The sequence below is a fragment of the Rhea americana genome, unplaced genomic scaffold (assembly GCF_003343005.1).
Source record: "Rhea americana isolate MKP2758 unplaced genomic scaffold, rheAme1 scaffold_102, whole genome shotgun sequence".
Taxonomy (NCBI): domain Eukaryota; kingdom Metazoa; phylum Chordata; class Aves; order Rheiformes; family Rheidae; genus Rhea; species Rhea americana.
The window spans coordinates 2648214-2663945 of record NW_028185062.1 but is presented as its reverse complement, the minus strand read 5'-3'; the positions used below and the strand labels follow the sequence as shown (position 1 = coordinate 2663945).

Sequence of the window (15732 nt, the reverse complement as noted above, 5' to 3'; positions counted from 1 at the left end):
RCTCTCTCTTGTGTGTGTGTGTGTAAGCAGTTATTAGAAATGTGCTGGCAGTCCATAAAGGATGTCTTCTCCTGCAGAGTGTTACCAGGAAAGGATGCACAGGACAGACGAGGAGTGCTCCAGGAGATCTTATTTCTCTAGAAAGGGTCCTCTCTTCCAAGAAATGAGTCACAGAATGAAGATGGTGGTTTGGAGTAGGGCATGCTCCTCCACGCTGTAGTAACGGCCTTTAATGAGAAGAGAAGAGGAGACTTCTTCCCTCTTACTCTTCCAAAACCTGGAGAACAAGAACRTTTCTGGAATTATCGCAGAAATCAAACCTTACTTGTAATTGTGTGACAGCTGTGCCTGGAACCCATTCCTAAGAGACAAAAATGGTAGTGGTTCTCCATCTCCTGCTGTAATAGCCTTATGTGGAGTTCTCTAGAAGGAAATGAGGAAGTCCGGTTTAGATTTTATTTGCTCCAGGGAACTCAGCATCTCAAGCGGCTGAAAGCTCCAACCACTTGTTCCAAAAGGAACTAGTGGGTTCTCTATTTCCCCAACAGCATTAGAAGTTGGTGCTTAGGTGCCTGTCAGGCAGCAGGTACCGTATAGATCCTGCACTAGATTTCCACTATGTTACTGTCCTTAGCAACAAGGAGCTTGTCTGTAGTCTTTTCCTTCAAGCGTTAACTTGAATGCAGGCATGCCTTAGGAAATTAATAAGAGCCAGCCTCCATCTCTCTGCAGTATCGTGCTCTCCTTTGCTTGTGCTTTTCTTACCTGTTCTTATTTTGTTCTCCAACTCTGTCTGTGAAGGTGGAGGTGGTGGCTGGCAAGATGTGACTCTGCTTCCTCAGGCTGGGAAGTCCCTCCTGGAAGGCGGAGAAGGAGGTCAAGCTTGTCCCCAAGCACTAGCCAAGCTCCAGTGGGCCACCTCTGGTGGCTTTGGTGGGGGAGGAGGAGCTTGTACTTCTGGTGGAGGAGGCGGAGGCTATAGAGGTAAGTCTGTTAAAGAAATAGGTACGTTGTCTAATTTTGTGCAATTCAAAGCACCTGCAGTTAGGGGCTGGAGCTCTCAGTACAGAGGCAGATTGATCCATAAGGTGATTCACAGAGACTTCAAGTTAGATTGTATGAAACCCTCACATCGTATCTCTTTAGTTGAGGGAATTAAGGTTACAGAAATATGCCTACATGCTTTTGGAAGGAGTACTGACTCTTCCTTATGTCCCCAGTTGCCTGTGGAAAATGTTCTATTTCCTTTTTCTGTTGAAAGGAAATATGTTTTTACATTGCTGAGCTGAGAAACCTGCACTGGAACAGTTCACTTCACTAGCCCTGGGACTGGTTGGGTTGAATTTATGTTATCCGTCGAGGGCATGATATGTATTARTATCAGTGGAAGGTTGCAGGATGACCCCAGATGATAAGAACCTGGAGGAAAGAGGGCACTTTAGAGGCATCATGTTTTTGCAGCATGCAATGCTGATCAGCTAGTCAGACTCTTCTTTCTTCAGGGGGGCATGCCTTTGCTAATGATGATATCACGGCTGGTGGGCAGGATGGCATCTCTTTTGTGAACCCCATTGGAGAGATCTTCTTGCATCCCCTGGCAGGTACAATGCACTTTTTCTTCTTCGTCCAAGTTCTTTTCTTCCTTCTTTTCTCTTCCTCTTTTATTACTTCCTATTTCCTGCTCCTTCTCCTCCTGTCTTTGCCTTTTGCGCATTTTACTCTGGCATATTGCAATCTGCAGGTCAGATCCTTCCTTTAAATACATCTGTACTACTCGAGACCTTTCCCAACTCTCTCTCATAAGCCAGGAGAGAGACTAGTCATCAAGTTCACCTGCACATCCTCAGCCCCAGTCATTTTAAGGTCAGTTCACTTCAGGAGCTCTGTGCCTGCTTGAGGGACTGAATCCCTTTTTCCTCTTGGCCCCCATCAGGTGTCTGAGGTGTCCACACTGTTGGACTGTTTAGTCTTCTGCAAAGAAAGAGAGAAGGTGTAGCTCCTGCCCTTTTGTGTCCTTACCTAAACAAGGTGGGAAAAGCTAAACTAAACCTACCTGTCTTGTCTTCCTCATTCAGCCATGGAGAGTCACGGTGAAGTGGAGGTTCAGATCTATCTGAACTGCAGCCACTGCCACTCGGACAACTGTAAGCGAGACCCTGACACAAACCTGCCAGTCTGCCAGTGTGAGATAGGGGCCGTGCTAGCCAACGACAATGTCACCTGCACTGGTAAAATGTGGAATTTTTTCCTTTTTGGATGGCTTTTTTGTTCTTTGCATCTTCTCTCCTCCTGGTCTTTTGACAGTCAAATCACTGAGTTACGGCTGATGGCTCCAGTGAACTCAGTGTTACGAGAAATGTCTGGCCAACATATGATTGAAAAGTCTTGATGTCCTTTCCTCATACACTGAGCTGCATCTGTCACCATCTCCAAAATTCAGGTTTTGGTTAGGTAAAAGGTAAAATATATGAATGGGTGCAGTGCATCAGATTGCTTTATCTGCAAATATTTAAGCATAAATACCTCACTGGTATAATATACCACCCTATACTGAGTTACTTAAGCCACGAATCACTTCCTTTCACAGCAATTTCCTTCTGTTCCTGTTTGGCTGGTGCCTAATATTCACTGTTGTTTCCTGAGACAGTCTCTTGGAACTCCAAAGCATAAATACTGTAAAGTACTTTCAACTTACAATGAATGATTTTATCCATTAGTGAAAAACTGTGCAATAGATAAGTGATTCTGTGTTTTTAAATGATTTGTGATTTTTTTCAATCTCCAGGGCTATAAAGAGATTTGCTATAATTTTTAAGGTCATGATTTCTGTGTCATTTTCTGAAATAGAAGCATCCTTTAAAGGGATTCTTGACTGCAGCTCTGATTTCTTTCTGACTAATGCGTCTCTCTTTTTCCTTTTTCCAGTACCCCAGGGTCCTATCCCAGAGGGACACCTACCTCTCCCACTCCTCCTAGCTGTGGTGGCTATGATTGTGGTGCTTGGAATGATCCTCACTTGTGGCAGCCTATCTATCAGTAAGAAACATCTTTACACTTGCTCCTCATCTTTCTTTGACTTGGCTTTTCCCAGTGAAGTTAGACAAAATGAAAACATCCCACCACATACTGCTACTATTAATACTTAGAACCAGACTGTTTTGATCCCCAGGTGGATCAGAGGGACAGGGAGAAAGGTGTGATAGGAAACATGACCATCCCACAACAAAGCCCGGAATGAAGCGTAGACAGAAGTGTAGTCCCGGAGAGCAAGGACTGCTCTGGTTTAGTATTTACTGGAGAGAAGAGTTTGGAAAGCCCTGTTAGCAGGCATTTCTTTAGCCACTGTTACTACCTAAATTGAAGTCATAGTCTGCAATTAAACATATAACTCGTTCAGGTGGATGTCATGTTTCACTTGCCTAGCTTTTGGAACTGTGTGCCAGCAAGGTGTCTTGTGGACCAGCCTTTCGTTAGCCAACATAAGAAGAAGCAGAAGAAGCCGAAGCTTATTCTGTGTCGTAAGGACTCTGTAGGTAGACAGTCTTATCCAGTATTACACTACTGAGTGTGGAAATAAGAGTGATACTGGAGAGCTAAAGAGATTTCTTCAGCATTTATAATCATTGACTTGGTTTATTCTTTCTGCTCTTTATGGCCAGTTGTCTTTTCTGTCTCAGTATTGCCTTTTTATTTGCCTCAATCCAGTTTATCACCTTAAGAAACAGCAACTAGAAGGAGCCAGAGCACAACTGCAGAGCCCAGAATATAAACTGAGCAAAATCCGCACATCAACCATCATGACAGATTACAACCCCAACTACTGGTTTGCAGGGAAGGCTGCCACTCTGAGTGAGCTGAAGGAAATCCCACGGAAGAACATCTCTCTGCTTCGGTAAGACTTGCTGCAGGGTCTGTTCCCTGGCACGGGAGAGAAAAGGCAGCCTGAAGCTAAGGCAGAGGTATAGCTCGTGCTTGCTTTATTTACCATCAGGTATCCAAGAYAAGAAAGTGAGGGCCATTTGCCTGGCTAACTGGAAAGCACCTAGTCCAAGCAGCCAGATATGACAGATGTGACATGATGTTCTCTGAAAATATTTTGATCCAGTAAAGAGCTCAAGCAGAAGTGTAAATTCATGACTCTCGTGTTACGTGGACCGGTTTATGCTCCCACTCAGAGCAGAGTGTATTTCATCTCTGTGTTTTTATATGATGTCCTGAATAACACCCAGCACCTAGCAGTAGCTCCTTTCCAAATTTATAGCACTATTAATTTTTCAATGTTTTCTGTCACAAGGAAATGCACACTAGGTTGCTTTGATTCTCCATACAATCCAGATGATGCTGGTTAAAACTATATAAACCTTTGAATGAAGAGCTTGGTCATCCCTCTGTGCACCATCTCCTGTAGATATCAGCTCACAGTCTTCCTTATCTCTTATTCCCAATCCCTTTCTTACCTTGCTATTGCTATACTTTGAGACAGAGCCCTAGGAYTGAGCAAGCTGCTTTGTATGTTCAGAACTATTGATGATGCAGCTTCTTTGGTTTAGGGACAGCACCAGGAGATGCTGAGAAGTTATTTTGGGAGGCTTTGAGAATAAACCRTAACACTGTCATCAAGTTCCTCTCTTACAGCAGGCTCTAACCCCATTCTAGGACTGGATAAAAAGAAGAGCTCAGCCAGTGCTGGATCCAGGGCCGTAATAACATCTATTCTGTCTCTCTTTTTTCTTTTTTTTTCCCAGGGCACTGGGACATGGTGCATTTGGAGAGGTTTATGAGGGATCAGTGGTAGGTATTGCAGGGGATCCCAACCCTCTTCAAGTAGCAGTCAAGGTCAGTACCCATAGATTTCTTATACAGCAATAACTGTCTGTAAGGGCCGTATTAGCTTATTACCATTCCAATCAGAGAACCAGTGTCATTACATGCATGATGATGTATGTGAACTTTGATTTTAAAGCTGTGTGGCACTAGCAGCAGATTGGAAGTAAAACATCTGTCTTGTTTGCTGCATGCCTAATGGCTGTAAGCTGTGATCTAACTAGGATGAGAATCTAAGAAGTATGGTCTTTTTTGTAGCTTCCATTCCCATGGCTCAGGAGAGATACGGCCTTTGCCCTCAGAGGGGAAGCTGTGTGAATTAGTTGCCCAGGGACTGTATAATATTATTAAATATTGTTAAAACAGTAGATCAAATTCTCTATCAGCATAAAGAAATAAACTCCCTTGTAATCAGCCAGAACCACCAGTTTATCCTGCTATAGAATCTGGCTTGCCCCCCTAAAATTAACTTCTCTTAAGAGGGTCATTGAAAATCTTACTGAAAATCCTTCATAGCCCTACTAGGCTGATAGAGCCCCTGTGCAGTGCCTTTCTACCACAACGATTTAAAGATCTGAGTAGCCAGGAAAAAAGAAATTAGGGAGGAAAATAAAGCAATAAGCAGATATTTTATGGTGGGAGGAAGGGATTCCTAAGTCTTGAAAAAAGAAAAATGCAAAAAAATAGTATAAAGTATTTATCTGACAGCAAAGAGTAAACACTGATAGTGTTATTACTTCTGCAGTTCAGTATTTTTAAGTGCCTTCTTGTAATTTTTTCAGATGAAGTTACTGTATTGCAACATTTATACTCTTTGATCGTTATATTTTCTTTACACTGGGGGTTGTGTCTGTCTGCCTATAGAACAAACTTTCAGGTAGTCTTTTAATACTCTGCAGTGTTAACTATGCTGCTATAAATACGTATTATGATATCATGTTAATTTTCCATACTTTTTCACTGGAAATACAAGCTTCTTCATTATCTCTGTTACAATATCTCTTTTAGCATACCTCTCTGAATTCCTTTTTGTTTATAAGTACACAACTGGTCAACATTTATTTTCTCCCTGTTAAGCAATATGTTAGCAAACCAATATGCAGTTAAGCACTGTGGTGGCTGTGCAGTTCCCTCTCAGGCACTGGCCATATTTCTTATTGTCCAAAGCAATTTGTACTTATGGCTTAAACACATGACCAGTGTTTGTTAAGTAAATTGTATGCAGCRTATTTATTCTTTCTTAAAAAGGAATTAGCTACTTCTTTTTTCTTAGTTTCTTCTCCCCTGCTGGAAACTGATACAGTATCCATGAGGTTCAGAGTGTGACTGTGCTTATTTTGCATCATGATGTAGTYAACTGGCCCTAATCAGACTTTGCAGAAGAAGCAGGTGCAGACTGTGAAAAAAATTAAAAATATGTATTAGCAACATACTGTCTGTGGATATTTTACCAGTGTAATAAATCATCTGCAAAGTACTCTGTGAAGCAATTACTGATTTCAGACAGCGAAATGCAGCTCTAGTCTCTATAGCCCACACTGCAAATAACAAGAACTGCTGTTCCATGCCAGCCCTCCCCACACTCAGCAGCAACATCCCATCTCTCTGCGTGCAGTTTGACAACAAGCATTACCCACAGCTGTGGCCAAATCATCCTGCAATGCTAGGGCAGTGGGCACGGGCGCTGCTTCTGCTGCAACTTGCACTCTCAGTTCATGTATATCAGTGGCAGGTGCTGTCCAAATCTGCTTGTAGGAGAGAAAGCTATAAAGACAAAGAAACAATTATATCCATCATGTTGTTGTATGTCTCATGTGACATGGGAACATGTGCTGCAATGCAGAAACACTGAAAAGGAGAATAAATTCGCACCTGTGGTTTTAAAGTGCTTATCAGATCTGCAGAAGCTATTTTGCTCCAGCACACTGTATAGAGTTAAATGCACACACAAAAGCTCCATAAGTAGGTCACTGCTTGCTTGTTCCTTTAACTGCCAAATGGGTCATGAACAGATCAATAAACTGGGCACTAAAAAGATGAGGCCCTCCTCAGAGATGCCTGAAGTCACTGATGCTCGTGTTGCTTGCTTGTTCTTTTTTTTCTTCTTTTYCTATTTGTGCTTCCCTCAATGTTCTCAATTCTTTGCTGGGGTGGTCCCCACATTCTTTCTTCTTAACAGACATTGCCAGAAGTCTGCTCTGAGCAGGATGAGATGGATTTCCTGATGGAAGCTTTGATAATCAGGTAGAGTTTGCAGTTTTCATACCTGTAGCAGGCAGGGTGAATAGCAGCAATGTAATAATAATTATTAATCCATTTGCTTGGGTTTGGTAAAGAAATCCAGCCTTATTTTTTTCACTAGGTGGCAGTTTAGTAGTGTATGAGTTGCTGCTTTCAGTCGCTTGTTCATCTCAGACAAAGTATGTGTGTTTGTTTTTTTGTGGGCATCCCAACACAAATTTCTGCTAGCTTGTTTTACCAGTCACGTTCAGAGAAGTAAAAAGATACAACATTCCTGTACAGGTGTGTTCTGTGTTTGAAATATTTTCCTTCTCAAAGAATCCCATTGCTATTCTACTAAGTATAAATCATGTCCTGAAGCCCTTGTTAAACTAAATTTTCTGTGGAGAAATGGCAAGCAGGCTATGCAACAGGAAAGCTGAAGATTAGCACTGCCAGTGCAGCAACTCAGATGTCCAGCCTCATCCAGGATGAAGACCAGCACCAAGGTGGTGCTGTGTGCCAGGGAGTTAAGCTTATAAGCCTGGATRCTAGGGGTTTAAGCTGCATTGTCTCTTGCAAATAAACGTGAGGGTTTTTAGAACAGTTTTACAGYTGAAGATGAAGGTGTGAAAACCTTTTTCCGGTGTGGCTTTCATGCAGCAGCTAAGTGTATGTGCAGCCTTTTTGTTTTCCTTATCTGCAGATCTGTTTGTCATCAGTAAATGCTTTCTGCAGTGAAGGTCCTTGGGGTTTGGCCCTTCTTCATACAAAAATAGCTGAATGAGGCACTCTGAAAACTCTGTAGGGATGAGGTAGGGAATATGTGTGCTAGTAGCTGGCACAGATAGAACATAGCCCTTTTCTTGCTGAGGCCACTTCTCTTAGATGTATCCTGGCTTTTGATGTCTTTGCAGGTTTGACAGGAAGTTTATCAGGTCTCATGTGCAAGATCCTCTGACAGTGACCTATGAGCTATATAAAATTTATTTGCCTGGGAAAGATAATGGATTGAGCCATTCCCATAACTATTTCTACTTCTCATTGTCTGGCCTGAATCACACAARCATGCTGTTTTTCTTCTATTAAAGCATGATTCAAGAACGAATCTCATAAGGCCATTTCCCAAAGTCTGYAAAAAATTTGAGTAGCAGCTGAGGAGGAGGCAACGCTGATGCATGATTTTTAAAGAACAATTCAATAAAACGATTACAGAATGCTATGATTCAGTTAGAATATGACCCTCCCTCTCTCCCAAATTCCTTTGCATTTGCAGTTCYCATATTACCCAGATAATCACTATCCAAGGTAAGTTGTTGCTATCTAGTGTCTGGGTTTTAGTGAGMTTGCTGACAGTCTCAGCTTTCTTTTCTGAGACACAAAAAGCTGTCACACAGCTGCCACAGGAGGTACTAGCTGGGCCTCTCTTTGGCAGACTAGCTACTGAACTGAGTCYACCAAACTAGACAGCAGTGTATTTAAAGTAACCAATGCTGAAATAAAATCCTCACAGGACACGGTTTTGTTTCACAAATGCCAATAATCGTTGGATATTTGAAGTATGTGGTTTTCTTTTCCCTTTCACCTCTCCCATTCAGTGAGTCTGTGTTAAATTCTCTCTTCACAGACAAAGCTCTGCCTTACTTTCAACTTTTCATACCCTCTAAGGAAGTTTTTCATGGGCAGAGCCAGGCAGAAGCCTGTTCTTGGGGGTTCATAATTGGAGAGGCAGTTTGATATGGCTGAAGTTGGAATTCATTTGGTAGTTTGTACTGCATTCAGCGTTCCTTTCAATCCAGGCCCTCAAGGCAGAACAGTGAGCGTGATAGGTGCTGGCCAGTTGCTAATGTTGTTTCTGTCTTCCATGCTGCTGTGATCTTGGCTTTCAGTAAGTTCAATCACCAAAACATTGTGCAGTGCGTCGGTGTGAGCCTACAGACGCTGCCTCGCTTCATTCTGCTTGAGCTCATGGCTGGAGGAGATATGAAGAGTTTCCTTCGGCAGAATCGACCCAGGGTGGTAAGATAACTTCTTTGCTAGGCTTTTGGCTGTTTGTGTTACTGCTATTTTTATTTTATGAATGGGATAAAGGCACTGAAGCCAAGCAGGGCTGTCTCTGTGTCCCAGCTCCTACAAACTTCTGCACACATAYTCTCTTTGCCTGGCTTGAGCAGATGTCAGTAAGAGAAAAAGAAAACAGGGGAAGAGCTCTAGTTTTTTAGTGACTCAGGAGGAAAGAGTAAAATCCTGTCCTGCCATTCTGGAGTTCACTGTAACTGGAACACAGATGTAGAGGTATTTTTCTTGCCATGTCTGCATCACTCTCTGTGCACTGTGGCAGTATGTGAGGAACTGAAGTTGCAACACTGGTAAGCAGTAATAGGAATTTGCTGCACCGAGTCCTTAGGTATACATCAACATCACATGCAGACACATACATTTATACTAGCTGAAGAGCTGGGCCTGCATATAGCAAATGAAATTATCAAGTCAAATGTTGTATTAAAAAAGTTTTTGTTAAAAAAAATTGACATGAGGGTTATCATAAGGCAGCTCTGATTTCTAATAATGTAGTGATGATAGCAAGGTACAGTGAATAATTGGAATTAATTATTTTCAGTACTCTTGTTAYGAATAGCTGATTCTAAATATGTGCTCATGTTTCTTAACAGTGTGTTGCTGGACACCTCTGTTAAATAAGTACATATCTGTGCTTGAGCACACAGAAGTGTTAGGCCTGATTCTGCATTATTTTTTGTATTGATATGCCTACATTGGCTAGAGGCAGGCACAGAAGGAACAAAGAAGAGAGYAGAGGGGGCTGACGAGTACCTCAGGTGCTACATCACATGATGCAGTTGCCCAGCTTCTCCTCACACAGACACACACTCCTTCGTACTTATGACAATATAGTTTTATGCGTGTATACTTTTAGGCTGGTATTAACGTGCTCTTAAAAAGTCTGCCTTAATGCCTTCCTCATGCAGAAATAAATATACCACTTACGCTGCTATAACAGCACCCATATGGAGGAATTTTTATATCTTTAATTCTGTCATTTATAGTGAAAGTAGTGCAGTTTCTGTGAGTAGATAAAATCTGTGGGATCAAGACTGGCAACAAAGAATAATATTCTTATTTGTACATAATGTATAGTGGTAATGTGAAGAACAGTTATTTTTTAAACATCATGTGAAAATAAASCTGACACTAAGTATGTTAGCTGATAGTGAATAAAATATTTGAATTTCACTTAGTGCTTGGAGAAATGTCCCTGTACACCTTTTCTGAAAACAGAGCTTGCCTGACAGAACTGCAGAGAAAATGAATCCCAGCAGCCTTCTGGCAGAGGGATCTCGGAGCAGAGACAGTCTGCTCTCTGTGGTTCTATTTGTCCTCCTTGTTCTTCATTTCCTCTCTAGAAATGCCTATTTTGTAATATTTCTCACTGGCAGATGTCCAAGAGCTTTGTAGAATAACTTGCCTAGCCAATAAAAACAGTAGCTGTAGTGCAAATTACATGGTTTGAGCATGAGAAATTAGAGAGATAGTGGCACCTAGAAACAAAAGCAGGTTGAAAAGAGCAATTTGATATTTCTTGGGCCTCTGATGAACAATATAGCAATTTCTCCCCACCCCTCTCCAAAGCAATATCGAAGTTCCTGGAGAAACACCAAGGAATTTTCCCTACAGGGACGTAAATGACTCTATGAAAATAAGCAGGGGTCCTGGAGAAAGACTTCCTTATTGCTCCTTGTTAGGAAAGCGTAGATTATGAAGGGCTGCTACCACCTCAGAGCCCTCTAATAAGGAATCCCTTTTGTGCCCACTGCTCCTGAGGGTATTCCCTCCCCTTCCACAGCAGAGGTAGGCTGGTGAATGCTGAGTGCTGGTACAGAGATGCACACTTGTGCCTTTTTGTTCTCTCCCTCTCTCAGAGTTCATGGATATGTTTTCTTAAGAAATTTTCTGGGTTTATTTTGTGATTTGATCATCATCTTCAGAAGTTCTTTTTTCCCCTCTTCTCACCATTTAAACCTGCTTGTGTTTTTATTTCACAAAGTCTAGCAACATCAAGGAGCAGTTCTCTCCCATGCCCTTTCCTGGGGTATTCAAGCTGCATCATAAATCTCTTACCAGCTCACACTTATGCACTGTGCTGAGGAGAATCAGAAACTTCTGCAGGTTTTTGGCTTCAGTAAAACCTCACTCTTTTTCTAATTCTTTGCCTTGATCTACCTGTCTTCCTCTTTGCTCCTGACTAACCTTTCCCCCACCCTGTATGTGTGTTTCTCCCTTCCCCTTCTCCACTATTCTTCCCTTACCATTTTCTGTGTCCTTTTCCAGAATCAGCCATCCACACTAACGATGCAGGACTTGCTGAACATCGCTAGGGATATTGCCTGCGGTTGTAAATATCTGGAAGAGAATCATTTCATCCACAGGTGAGGACAGACACTTCAGACCTGCGTCCCCTAACCTTGTGCAATTTCTATTTACAATGGATTGCCCAGAGCTAATCTTTAGGGGGAAGACAGAGATTTCCTCCACCAATTCAGGTTGTATGTAGGTGCCCAGACTGATCTCACTGGCTGTTGACAGGAGTTGAGCTGTGTGCTAGTCTTTGAATCTTGGAGAGAAAGGAATCTTCCTGTTCACAGTGAATATTTTCAAATGTTCATTTTTCAGATGCCTAGAATGGAGATACAATTGAGATTATCCGTGTAGTCCACTAGATGGTAGTGTCGCTCTGTGTTAGTTTTGTAAGACAGTAAGGTATCATTTCTCTTTCTTTTCTGATCTCCTTGTCTTGGCTTACTGTCCCATCAGCACAGGAGAGCCCAAAATATTTGAGCTGCTGACTAGAGAAAGGGAGAACAGGTATGTTAGGAGGAAAAAAATACAGCATTTGTGTGGCCTGAACTTTTAAGACTTTCTTCCCAACTCAGCAGCTGACCTGCTGTGTGATCTTGAGCAACCCTTATTTATCTATTTACACTTTTTTCCTCAATTGTAGAGTAAGAAAATGTTGACATACAGGCTTCAAACATGAATAAAATAATATAGAAGAAGTAAAGGTTATTATAGGTAGCCCTTTAAAATCCCCAAGTGGATGTTGGAGTCCTTTGCTTCTGCTTAGGAGTTCTTTCAGCTCACAGTGTTCCCACGCATAGCATACCATTGAATTCCTTCCTAAGTATAAAAGTCCATGCTGAGCTCAGCTCTTGGCTGTAAAGGCAAGGAGAGGCCTGCATCCAGAGGGCCACATAGGCTCTGATTAAACCTACATACAGCCTGGAGTTATGCAAGAAGACAACAGATGCACCCACCCGCTCAAGCACGTGTGCATGCACATGACAGCGCACAGAGCAAAGAGAACTAGGCAGGAGTGGGTAGAGACTGGAGGAACTGAGGGAAACAAGTGGCAAGCAGCAACTGGAGCAAAAAGACATGAGATTGAGATACGGGATATGTTACTGCTTTGTGATTATAACATCAGAGGCAGCAACTGAAGGATGTGCAGTCTTTTGCCACGTCTGCCACAGGCTTGGGATGTGGCCTCAGTCAAGTCTCATCCTCTCCTTATTGCCACAGTTCTTCCACAGAAGCTAAAATGGGTACAAGAAGATAGTAAATGTAAAGTCCGGCAGATAAAGATTCAGAACCTTTAATAGGTGATGGTTAGTAGTAACTAAGTGAAGAAAACTGAGTGAAGAAAAGTGCAATGAAAATGGACTGTGTGCCTGGGTACAGAGCTGAACAGGTCGCAACAAAAGGCCTCTCTTTCTCTCTTCATCTCATGTGATGCTGCCTGGATGCAAAGGGCGGTATGTGCTGTGTGTATGGGAAAGCACTGCATGGTGCAGGTCTGCCCAGAAGAGAACAGGAGCTCCAGGAAGYTTGTAGCCTAAAGGGAAGTTTGAGTCTCTAGCTGTTCCTGCGATGGCATAGCTGTAAATCCACCTTTGATAAAATCCATGGAGTGTGACAAAGGCAGTGTACATTGAGAAGGCAGAGATGACCTATTGCTGTTTTATAAATCCTAAGTTGAAAAGGACTGAGAGTCAGGATGCAGGGCATCCCTGTCTTCATGACAACCTAAGGCAGATCACATCTTTGCTTTGAGCCTGCCTTCAGGAGGGGTTTTCCTAACTTCCCCCTGCACACATAGCCACAGCATCTGTTGGGCTAACAGATCTTGTCATAATTGGGTAAGTTTTTTATGAAAAGTCCCCATTCTTTCAATACCGTCACATATTGTTGTTCTTAGCTCTGCTAAATTCCAAAAGTATATATACAAAGTATATATATTTTGGCTGAGGATGGCTTTGTCTCTTTTCTTTCCCACCCTACCACTGGATGATGGAGCTGGTTACAGGAACTCCTTTGCTAGTAGGAATTGTGCAAGGTCAATACATATATGGTCCATAAGATCACACAGAACTGTCTTTGGTGTACCAAGGCCATAATTAAGGCATGAATTAGCAGTTAACTGCTCTTTCACTGGGATAGGCTTCCTATCCCAAGAGTAGAAAAGTTGTAGCAGAGTCTCCTCACTCTCAGAAGATTGCAAGAGGCTTGCATCAAATAGGGGCATAAAATTTTGCTACTTGCTAGCATGCAAGGAGAGCGTCTAACATTTACATGAACAAATGGACAGGCCAACTGTTATTGCTCAAGACCAGTCTCCATTTCAGAAGAGAAAGGGAAGATGCTTTAACAGTGACAAGACACTCTGGCTCAGCTCTTTCACTGTTAGATCTCTAGTATAAGCAATCTGGCAATGGGCTCATTTTGCTTTAGCCAACAGTTCAGTCAGTCAGTATGCAAAGAATTTTGTTCAGGCCCTTTATTAGTATCTGTTAGTGAAATCCTTATCCCAGTGTGTATGTAGAGGCCAGGGAGGTTGGTTACCAGTACAGGTAACAGGTATCTCAGAGGGCAAGGCAGCACATCGTGGTTGCAGAGGTGCACTAAGGGCAGGTCTTGTCACCTCGGAGTCACAGATGATAAAGGAAGAGAAAGCTGAGCTTGAATTACAAATCCTGAGGGAATTTTCAAGGCTGACAGTGGAAAGAAACATGAGTTGTTTAAGAAGCTCATTTTTCTTGGCAGTCACCAGGGTTCCTACAGTGCTATGATTTTTTAATGAGTTCCTTTTCAGAACACATTTAAAATAAATGCACACCCTTCAGTCTTGGTCAGGCAGTCACCACTGCCATTTGTCACAAGCTAAACCTGCAACCAGCAAATGGTTGCTCCCATATGTCGCTTTGGTTCCACGGGAGATGGCCAGAAGCAACAAAGCAACAATTTCCTGATTTTGGCCCTACATTGACTTTTCAGTGTTTACTAGGACTGCCCAATAGCATCACATTTGTCACTGACAGAGACACTGTTGAGATACCATTAAAAACACTCCTGTGATTCTGGGATTAAAAAAATAGAGCAAAAAAGAAATCTGGGTCATAATATGGTTGAAGCAAGAGAGATTGGATCTGTCACAGGTCTAATATTGACCCTGTTTTCTGCCTTGGTGAAAGGACATGGTAGAGGGGAATGCTTGGAGATCACTGAGTACAAAGTGCAATATAAATGCACTTTATTAATTGTGGTTAATAAAAATGATAATGTAACTAGCATTATTTTTTGTTTTTAATAACTATTCCTTGTTTGTGTACAGCTAACTAAGATTTGTAGGACTGGGTCTAATATTCTTTCTGTCTCCCTTTTTTTTCTATTTTTAGCTACTTAAGAGTTTAGAATTAGAAGTAATGACTTTTTCTTCTTTTTTAGGGACATAGCTGCCAGGAATTGCCTTTTGACCTGCGTTGGGGCAGGAAGAATAGCAAAAATTGGTGATTTTGGGATGGCCAGGGATATTTACAGGTAAGTGTAAGGATATTTCTGTCTTGTGAATAACTCAGTAAATCATCTATAAGACTGAACGATATGAACTGTCTGGCAGAACCTGAGCAAGAATCAGTGGAATTGTCCATTATGTGTCTGAATTTGATTGCCTGTTAATTAACTGGCATCAATAGACTGTGAATTGACATGTTTGTACCTACTAYGCAATACACTTCAACTGTGTTTATTCCAGATTGGGCCCTAGAGAACACTTCAAATGTGTGTGTGCGGACACTAAAGCAAGCATAGATACATTTATAACAAATAATCTTAAAATTTAAAAATTCCCTAATTCTAAATTCAGGATGTCAAGAAGACTTGCTGCATCAATGCCGTGTGACAAGCATCAGCAAAGTCTTACCTGAACGCCCTTAGTCTCCATCCCAACTGCAAACAGGGTATAAAGTACTGTTCAGATGCACTTGTGGTGTTGATGCCTGTTTCCTCCTTGGCTTCCATCGCTATATCCACCCTCCATTTGATGCAGCGGTGCACATCTGAGCCCTTTCAGGGTATGTGACCTTCTCCATGCATTTTATCTTTCTCAGAGCAAGTTACTATCGCAAAGGAGGAAGAGCCATGCTTCCTGTCAAGTGGATGCCACCAGAAGCTTTTCTAGAGGGGATTTTCACCTCCAAAACTGACACCTGGTAACAAATGTCTTTTCATCGCCTCTGCTATTCAGGGATAAGGGTCAAAAAAATCTACTGGTCATGAAAAAATATCAGCTCAGCAGGAACCTTTAAAGATGTCAGAACTTCCCCAATGTTCTTAAAA

At 42.0% G+C, this 15732-nt stretch overlaps 1 protein-coding gene across 1 annotated transcript in view; it reads left to right on the top strand.

Annotated features, from left to right (window-relative positions):
* The window catches only part of LTK (leukocyte receptor tyrosine kinase), a 98692-nt gene that overhangs the window by 74120 nt on the left and 8840 nt on the right, over window positions 1-15732 (top strand). Inside the window, exons 16-26 of the mRNA XM_085305528.1 lie at window positions 802-984; window positions 1503-1601; window positions 2076-2228; window positions 2926-3036; window positions 3706-3892; window positions 4746-4836; window positions 7004-7068; window positions 8934-9063; window positions 11392-11489; window positions 14842-14934; window positions 15504-15605. Of these exons, the coding sequence (XP_085161654.1) occupies window positions 802-984; window positions 1503-1601; window positions 2076-2228; window positions 2926-3036; window positions 3706-3892; window positions 4746-4836; window positions 7004-7068; window positions 8934-9063; window positions 11392-11489; window positions 14842-14934; window positions 15504-15605 (1312 nt within the window). The remainder of the gene's footprint in view (window positions 1-801; window positions 985-1502; window positions 1602-2075; window positions 2229-2925; window positions 3037-3705; window positions 3893-4745; window positions 4837-7003; window positions 7069-8933; window positions 9064-11391; window positions 11490-14841; window positions 14935-15503; window positions 15606-15732) is intronic.